Below are 10,053 nucleotides of genomic sequence, written 5' to 3'. Positions count from 1 at the left end.
AGCTCAATGTCAATTAATTTGCATTTAAACATTGGAGTCTCACAGATGAAAAATATATATAATCCACTTGCAAAATGAAAAAAAGTCCAGTAATAAAACAGTTTGCATGGTTTTTAAGAGTGTGTAAATGTGTTAAACAGTTAATGAATTATTCAACACTGTACATTCTTGGAAGATACACATATTTTAGTAAGCCTCTCAAATGTGACTTTCACACCATCTTACATGATTTTATCCCAAGTCGTTTTTATTGAATAGTGTTCATTAGAAAGAAGTATTCATCAGTTTACCATATTTTGCAAATGAAGAAACTTACCATGTTTATTTGTCAGGAATTCTTAGTGTAGTTTTTGTTCTAGAAGTCCTTCTATTGATAAAGATCTTTTAAACTAATTCATTTTACTGCCCTATATAAGGTAAGCAAAACATAAGTGGAAATCTCCTCACTTTGGTTGTGCTTTTATCCAGAAGCTACTTGTCAAACAATTATATAGAGCCCAAGTTTAAATATGTGTCAACACTCTAAGCTATTTTAGTATGCCTCACTTTCGAGCTCCTGGCTTTGACAACGATCAGTAAGAAAAAATGCTGGGTGTACAAAACTTTATCAATTTTTTTTTCAGAATGACAGAAAGCATCTCTTATTCTTTATACTGGCAAAGTGATATTGGGATGTATTTGGATGGTTCTAGCCATTCAATGCCAGGAAGAAAGGTTTCTGTTCTGTTTTTGTTTTTAATTTTGCTTGAAAGAAATTAAAGAAGGACAACCTCAAAATAACTGTGTTTAAGTATGTAAAGAGCTGTCACATCTCAGAGGATAGAGATGTACTCTCAAATCAAAGGATCTGGAAAGCAATGCACCAAGGGGTTTGCAGTGGATGTCTCCAGGTAGGAAGAATTTGGGGTGTCTCCTTGCTTTTTGTGTATCCACATTTTCTGCAATATACATGTTTTGTCTTTTGGAATAATATAGGTTTTCAAAAAGGCATAATCAGAGACTTCTAGAGCTACAGGGTTGCAGAAGAATAAGTGAGTGTCTAAGTGGTACTATCTCAGAGCACAAGATCTCAGGATATTTTACCCTCAAATCCTCCTTGGTGATTATATCTCTGTGTTGGTTGCCATTTCTAAGTCGACTATTAAAAGGTCAACTGGTAGTGTATATATGTCAATGCTACTCTCTCACTTTGTCCCCACTCCCTGTGTCCTCAAGTCCATTCTCTATGTCTGCGTCTTTATTCCTGTCCTGTCCCTAGGTTAATCAGAACCTTTTTTTTTTTTTTTTACATTCCATATATATGTGTTAGCATATACTCTACCAAAATGTAAAATAGATAGCTAGTGGGAAGCAGCTGCATAGCACAGGGAGATCAGCTCGGTGCTTTGTGACCACCTAGAGGGGTGGGTTAGGGAGAGTGGGAGGGAGACACAAGAGGAAGGGGTATACCAATACATGTATGCATATAGCTGATTCACTTTATTATACAGCAGAAACTAACACAACATTGTAAAGCAATTATACTCCAATAGAGATGTTAAAAAATAAAAAAAATTTAAAAGGTCAACTGGAACCAGTTAATGTCATAGTCTATCCTGGTGTAGAACATGGACCTGTGGGGAATCAGTCCTAAAAACTAGGATCAGGAATTCAGAGACATCTTCAAGAAAGAAGATACATCTGGGAGGATGAAGATGGTTTAAGATGGGAAATAAGCAAATGCCAAACGTTGTCCACTTAGTTTGGCTGAATTCAAAAGATTTTCAAGGAAAGTCAATCCAGTGTACTTAACACTAGCCCAATGCTCTAATACTCCAATTTATTTTATTTTAATTTTGGAATTCAGTTTCTTGCAGTAGTTTAAGGTCCCTATTAGGAACACTAACTCACTTTGTATAATGAAAGAATTTATTGTATAAGGGCTACATGAAGCAAGGTTATGAAGTTATGAGGTAGCAGGTAACAGATTGATAATCTATGGGTTCAGTGTTTTGGTTCTGACTCTACTACTATAGTAAGGTATACAGTGTAAATTTTCTTAAATGTCATTATCTATTATTTATCAGTAAATTTACAGGATGGAAATACAAAGACCATCTATTTCTTTAATCATGAGGAAGTGGAAAAGGAATATTTGAAGCTAGCCCAAATTCTTCCCATAGATTTGTGGTTGACAGGTAGTGAGGATGTGAGAGCAGCTGAGACGGCTGACCACATATGGCCATTTCTCTGATTTGATCAAGGGGGCCCAGGACAATAATGGCATGAAGAGCACTGAGTGTGCTTTCATAGAATCCTCTGTGGCCTCCTCTAGGCCATCTTCCATTCTTGGTTACTGGCCTTATTCTACAATTGGCAGAATAACATGTAAGCAACCGTCCTTAAAAGATACTCACTGTATCTAGATTATATGTTCCTACAGATACAAGATATTACTATGTCAATTCAAACTTAAAACAAACACATAATCAATCAAACAAGCTGAAATTTCTTAGCTAATTGTTAAGAAATGGTTTACTCTGTCCCCTTATTCTCTGCTCTGCATGGGCTCAGTTTCTTCTTATATAGTGGTTTGGACCCGTATTAGAGGGTTTATGTTGAGAGAGATAGTACGTCATTTGATGAAGGTCCAGACACTGGAACCAGATTGCTTTGTTTGAATCTTTAGCCCTGTCTTTTACTCTAAGACTGGAAAGTAACTTAACCTCGTCATGTTTTAGTTCCTCATCCCTCAGATGGAGAAAATAATAGTATTTACTCTATGTATATATGTGTATATATAAAATATATGTATATTTTTATAGAAAATTTAGGATAGGTTTCACATGGAAGATACTGTGTGTTAGTGTTGCAAGGATCTTTGTACAGGATCCCTATGACTCATTCTTAAACATTAGTAAACTCTATTCCTTTGCAGATATTCTGTTATGAGAACGTGAACACTAGTTTCATTCTTTATTTTTACTTTCTTGCATTTTTATTCATTTCAATTTGACCTACCCTCCACCTCTTCCCATACCCTCATCTCTCACCAGCCCCACCAGCGGTCACTCTGGTCCCCTAGCTGAAATTCTGGTGCAACATCCATATGTCCTCCAGTACCTGAAATATATGTAAGCTGCTCTTTATTTCTTTATTTTGCGGTATGCGGGCCTTTCACCGCCGTGGCCTCTCCCGTTGCAGAGCACAGGCTCCGGACGCGCCGGCCCAGAGGCCACGGCTCACGGGCCCAGCCGCTCCGTGGCACGCGGGATCTTCCCGGACCGGGGCATGAACCCGTGCCCCCCGCATCGGCAGGCAGACTCCCAACCACTGCGCCACCAGGGAAGCCCTGCTCTTTATATTTGATCCTCAAGTCTTGTGCCAAAATTGACATTCATTTATTATTGTTCACCTGCAAAGAAAACCACTAGTCTTTACCCATTCTGTAATGATACATCTGGTATGTTACTCTCTAGGTGGTTAAAGGTGAACAAATATCTTAATTTCTCTTGATCAAGCAGAGAGCCCTCAGTAACCTAAGAGCTGTTGCAGCAGCAGCTTTTCCACAGTTGTTTAGGTCTCATAATTGAAGTTACTAAACTCAAACTACCTCCATATTAGGAAATAAATTGTGCTCCAATATTTTGAGCTCCTTGATAAATGGGTAGTGGTAATAGAAGAGTCCTTATTAACACTTAGCCTACTGACAGACCATATTTGGTACTTAATAAATATTTAAGTACCAGAACTGTAGAATACAAAACACAATGATTTGAAAGGAAACTGGATGAAGTGGTTCAAATACTGCTCATTTTGACGCTCCTCTTTGTTTTATAGGCACAGTTATAGGTGTGGAAAACAAAAGTTATAATAGCTGGTCTTTTCCTTTGTGGAATTCACTGCTTAGATTCATTAAAGTTTCTAAAACTCACTCACAACACAGAAACACAGCACTATCACAAAACATCCTGACAAGGGTATGAAGCTTGTTGCACTTTGTGAACATGGGAAGAAAATGTCACTATTTCATTATTTACCTCCCATGATACCAACCAAGGTCAAAGATCAGTCTTTTATGAATGTTCTACTGTATACTTTTCTCCATAAATTCTGAGTTCCTCCGATTACTTCTTATCAAATAAATGCTTCAATTATCATCAAAATCTTCAAGGAGCTATGAATGCAATAAAGCATTTCCTTTTGGACAAATTATTTTATTTTTGGATAAAAGGAATTCCAGATCTTGCAGGGTTTTGAAAAAATCATAAGGTTTATTGAAATTAGACCAGATTTTTCTGACGGATGTTTTCAAGGCAATTGAAGATATTCCTGGGAAAAGCATTTCTGAATCAATAATTTCAGAAACACTACATGCCATGCCCCTACCTTGGAGCTTGAGAGTGAACTTAGACATAAAGCATCTGAGAAGAGTTTTAATAAAGAAATGTGTGTAAGATGAATTAGCCAAATGATTCTCAAACTTACCAGAGCACAGAACTCCCTTTATTCCTTTCCTCTTGCTTGTAGCTTGAGTACCACTGATATTTTGAGAATCATCTTGCTGAACTCATATTAATTCTATGAAACTCAAATGCTGAAAAGACACATTTTACTTTTTCATAATACCCATAGAGGATTCTAGGGTGAACGTTTAGATTCTAAAATGATCTCTAGTATTTAGTACTAGAAATGCTTACTGGCTTGGCTCCTACATAAAATATAAAGAACATTTTTTAAATTATTTTCAATATTTAATTATGCCCCTCTGTGTGAAGAGTGTTGTCACTGTGTAGTCTGAATGGTAAAACATCACAAGGGGGCGGGGGTGTAACCATGAGTAAAGAAGTGAAAAACAGAAAAAGAACATAAAAAGACTTTTTTTTCTTCAGCTCATCTATTCACTTGACTTTCATACCTTGAAAGACAGCAGGAGCACCACAGTGAATACTGTCTTTGAAAAAACAAAAACTGTTTCAAACAATCTGTACATCCAGTGAAACTGTGTTTGACCGGGTCTGTCCAAATGTTATCACATAGGATCCAAGACTGAGGCTTACTTGTGAGTCAATAGCCAGTGTCAGGTCCAGATTAATTTTTATTGTTGTGAGCTTCTTGAGTCATCATTTTAAGTCTCACTGTATCATTTAAACCAACAGAGACACCTTCTCTAACTTACTTTAAAAATTTATCTTATTTCTACAATTCATAATATGTTGTATTCATCACCCTCTTTTCTATTCAAATGGTAAATATCCTGTTCCTTTCAAATTGAGAAACAACAAACAAACTCTGGCCTTCTGCGTGCCTAGTCTCTGCTGGAAAGGACTTTCTCAAGGGTCACTGAGAAAGCCTTTTTGGATAACATAGTCAATGATCAAAAAAAAAAAAAAAATACGAGGAGGAAAAGTTGCTACGGTGACTCCTGTTCTTTTGATTGTCACATGGACCTATCTCAGCCCGTTTTTCTCCAGCTCACAAAAGGAAGGTAAAACTTTGACCCTGTATTCTAAAATAATATTGCTAAAGTTAAATATTAGACAGTGCTAAAGACTTAAGAATACATTTTTAATGGCTGAAGACAAAAACTAGCCATTTGTGATAGTCATGGTAAAGAGAAGAAAAAAGAATTGGTAGCACAAAAGATTCAATATGCAAGTTCTTTTATTTATGAACAATTCTAAACTTTCCCTTTATTTTTTTTCCACCAGCAATACTTCTGCTGCCAGTTAGACTATAAAAGAACAGAAAAAAGCTTTGTTCCAATGTAACAAGTAAAACAGACAAAATAAAATAAAAATCATACTTTTCTACGAAGGTACAGCAGAGTGGTGGATTTAAGAAGCAAAATAAACTGAATTCCATAGAGAAACAAACCCTTCAGAGAGGAGGAAGGCAGCTGCCACCTCCATCTGGGGGTCATTGCTAAGTTTGGATTCAGACTCCAATGCCAGGACTGAGGACAGGGCAGGCCAGTGGAATGGACTATAGGTTGGAAGAACTCCAACTCAGCTAAGCAGTTATACCTCTCCACACTCGCCACTCTCGTGTTTAACTAAGAAACCTGGTAAAAAAAAAGCCTGGTAAGTAAAGAGAAGTCACCTAGTCTTGGGCATTCTCCAAATGACTGGATTCAAGGACTTTGTGAGGTCAAAAACAGTAATGAAGCAAACCTATCTGAAACTTCAGCCAAGTCTTCCAGCTCAAATGCAGACAATCATATACAGCTAGCAGAACAGAGCAGAGATCAGAAGAGAGTCAAGAAATCGATTCATATTTGTATAACCCATTGGTTTCAACAAAAGTGCCAATGCGATTCAAAAGGCAAAGAAAATCTTCTTGAAGAAATGTTGGAACAACTTGACATCTATATTGAAAAAAAATGAACTGACCTCTATCGTACACCAAACACAAAAAATGAAGTTGAGACAGAGCATACCCTTAATGGAAAAGTTAAAATTATATAACTTCTAAAAGAAAGATAGGTGATATAGCAGGCTGCCTCTAACTCGGCATCCCTTACCATTGTCACACTTGCCATGGGATAGACTTTGCAAGCGTGTCCCCAAGACTTTAGCCTCACCTTTTTCCAGGGAGAACATTCAGGGGACCAGAATAATGGTCTTGGGGCTCTTGAAAGCCAGGAGAGAAGAAACATTCGTGTTATTCCATGATGTGGCTGTGGACTTCACCCAGGAAGAGTGGCAGCTGTTAAGTCATGCTTAGAGGACCCTGTACAGGGAAGTGATGCTGCAAAACTACAGCAACCTAGTCTCCTTGGGAATTTCATTTTCCAAACCAACACCTGTCATTCTGCTAGAGTATGGAGAAGAGCCCTGGAAAGAGGAGAGAGGACATCAGCCCAGCCCCTGTTCAGCAGATCCAAAGCCAGAAATTCCACCTTATTCCTCCTCCGTTCTGGTCTTCTGTGGTCAGCAATTACATCAACATGTGCTGCATGATCATCACCTTCCAATCTGTCCAGGCTTGTTTGCAGGAACCCTCCAAAGAGCAGATCTCTGCCCAGCAGATCAGAAGCAGCAGCTGCAGCTATTCTCTTATGAAAGCTTCTGGGGTGACAGAGTGGAAGGTGAAGACAGAGAAGGTGGCTCCAAATCTTTGTTTGGGAGGACAAGGGAGAGAGTTACTTCAAGAACTTTCTCCAGCCCATCTGAAGAACAGCTACTAAGCTCAAGAGAAAGCAAGACAGTGATGGAAATAAGGTTCAGCTCATCTGGGAAGCCAAAACCTTTAGAAACAGGCAAAGCATTAAAGTGGGTAGAAATCTCGGGATTCGAGGTAGTCATTTGTGGAAACTGTGGGCTCGGCTTTAACCAGAAATCAACTCTCTTTAGTCATCAGAGGACTCTCTTAGGAGGAAAGCCTTATTTCTGCAGTGAGTGTGGCCGAAGCTTTCGCTATAAATCAACTCTCATCACACACAAGAGATCACATACGGGGGAGAAGCCTTACCTCTGCAGAGAGTGTGGGCAAACCTTCAGCCAGAAGTCAAACCTAGTCACACACAAGACGGCACACTCTGGGGAAAAGCCCTTTGCATGTGAGGATTGTGGGCGAAGCTTTAGCCAGAAGTCAACCCTCATCAGACACCTTCGAACACACTCAGGGGAGAAGCCCTTTGTGTGCCGGAGGCTTCAGGGCTAAGTCAAACCTTATCACACACCAGAGGACTCACTCGTGGGAGAAGCCTTACGTCTGCAGGGACTGTGGGAGGCTTTTTTGAGATAAATCCACTCTCGGGAAACACCAGAGATTTCATTCAGGGGAGAATCCTCATTTGTGCAATGAATGTGGTTAGAGCTTTAGTCAGAAGTCATATCTCGTTAAACACAAGAGGACACACTCAGGAGAGAAGCCTTTTGTGTGTCTGGAGTGTGGGCAAGGCGTCAGTGATAAATCAAACCTTACCACACACCAGAGGACACACTCAGGAGAGAAGCGTTACATGTGCTAGGAATGTGGGTGAGAATTTAGGCCTAAGTCTACTCTCATTGCACATCAGGGGACACACTCAGGAGAGAAGCCTTTTGTGTGTGGGGAATGAGGGCAAGGCTTTCGACAGAAGTCACAACTCATCAGTCATCAGAGGACACGCTCTGGGGAGAAGGCTTACGTTTGCACTGAGTGTGGACAAGGTTTTAGCCAGAAAGCAAATCTAGTCAGACACAAGCTGACCCACTCCAGGGAGAAGTCCTTTGAGTGCATTGAGTGTGGGCGAGGCTTTGGCCAGAAAGCAGCCCTCCTAAGACATCAGGGGACACACTCACGGGAGAAGCCCTATGTATGCAGGGAGAGTGAGTGGGGCTTCACTGATAAGGTGACCCTCAGCACTCATCAGAGGACACACTCGGGGGAGAAGGCTTATATTTGCAGTAAGTGTGGGGAAGGCTTTCGGCTGAAATCACTCCTCATTAGACACAGGAGGACTCACTCGTTGTAGAGAAGTTTTATGCCCAGCGAATGTAGACGAGGCTTTAGCAATAAATCACACCCCATCAAGCAAGAAAGGACAACTTTAGGGGAAATCTTATGTGAAAAACGAGTGGTCTTCAGAGATACGAACTTTCACCAGAAGATAGGAGAAGACCTAAATGTATAAAGCAGTGGTTCTCGGCTAGAAGTAATTTTATCCCTTAGGTAACACTGATGATGTTTAAAGATACTTTTCAGTAATCACAACTGGGAGACTGCTACGGGCATCTAGTGGGTAGAGGCCAAGGATGCTGCTAAGCCTTTTACAGTTCAGAGGATGGCTCCCCACAACAAAGAACTATCCGACCCTAAAACACTTGGCCCCTCTAAGGCTAGCTCTGGCTCCAGGGCCACCCATTGGCTTGGCGGAAGGTTTCTTAGACTACGCTTCAGCTGAGAGCCTTCCTCCCCAGCCTCCTTCCTTCCCCTTCTCCCCCATGTCTAGATCTGAGGCCTCTCCTTGCCTTCTCTGCCTCCCTTTCCATTTTTTTCCTCAAATATGATTTTCCCAAAAGTCTCTTGAACATCTAATCCTACCTGCTTTCTCAGAAAACTCCAACTGAAACAATTACAAAGAAAAAATGGTAATTTTATAATGAAGCAACTTGGCCTAGATCACCTTAACAAAGTTAGCCACAGTCCTCCTACTAGGATTCATTGGAAAGGACACCATGTTATTTTTCTTTTTAATATTCCTGCCAAAGAATATGTAACCTAAATATTGCCATAAGAACTAGACAAACAACACAACGTTGTAAATCAACTATACTTCAATAAAAAGATGTTTGTTTTTAAAAAATTTCCACACAAAAATGAAATAGACAAACAGAAATTTTAAAATAGTCTATGAAACTACTGCCCTGCAAAATTATCAAGGCCAGGAAAGACAAAGAAAGGTTGATAAACTGCTTTATATTTTAGGCAACTACAGACACATGAAAACTTAACACAATGCTTGGTATATGATTGGATCGTGGACAGAAAAACATGTAGTTACAAAAGACTATGGATTAGAGAATAGTGTTTAATCAATATTGGGTCAGTGATAAACGCAGTGTAAGGTGGTCATGGAAGTCATGCCCTCAGTCTGGAAGTGCACAGGTGAGTTTTTAGAGGTAAAGGGGCCCAGTGACTCCAACATATTCACAAATTGCTCAGAAAAAAAAATGGTCTCAAAGTGTTCATAGAAAAGAAATGTATATAAAATATAAGTACATTTTCCAGGAGGAAGGGAGGAGAGAGAGCGAGCGATCAGAGAGAGAGAGAGAACAAATGGAACAAATATAAACCATTGGTTAAGTCCAATTAAAAGGTATACAATAATGCCTTCTACCTTCCTTACAATTTTCCTCTAAATTTTTTATTATACCAAAATAAAAATATTAGCACAAAATAAAAAGGAAGGGAGGAAGGAAAGAAGGAAGGAAGAGTAAGGACGAAAGAAAGAAAGGAAGGAAGCTCTTGTGTTGTTAGGTTGGTTGGTAGTTGGAGTATTAATCACAGTTAAAATTGGACTTGCAACACAGCCCAGAATAACTCAACTCCTACAGAAATTAGAAAGATTAGCTCATATCCTGACTG

General features: G+C 39.5%; 1 protein-coding gene across 1 annotated transcript; it reads left to right on the top strand.

Annotated features, from left to right (window-relative positions):
- The first annotated feature begins 4,671 nt into the window (after positions 1-4,671).
- On the top strand, positions 4,672-9,205 carry LOC149748711 (zinc finger protein 133-like). Its single transcript, XM_089915035.1, is given in 1 exon segment — positions 4,672-9,205. A coding segment is annotated over 1 exon segment (1,047 nt). The 5' UTR covers positions 4,672-6,597; the 3' UTR covers positions 7,645-9,205.
- Positions 9,206-10,053: the final 848 nt, after the last annotated feature.

The sequence above is a fragment of the Delphinapterus leucas genome, chromosome 7 (genome assembly GCF_059928025.1).
Source record: "Delphinapterus leucas isolate spDelLeu-1000000601 "Yukka" chromosome 7, BTC_Dleu_Yukka2, whole genome shotgun sequence".
NCBI lineage: Eukaryota > Metazoa > Chordata > Mammalia > Artiodactyla > Monodontidae > Delphinapterus > Delphinapterus leucas.
This window is presented reverse-complemented; position numbering and strand designations above follow the sequence as displayed.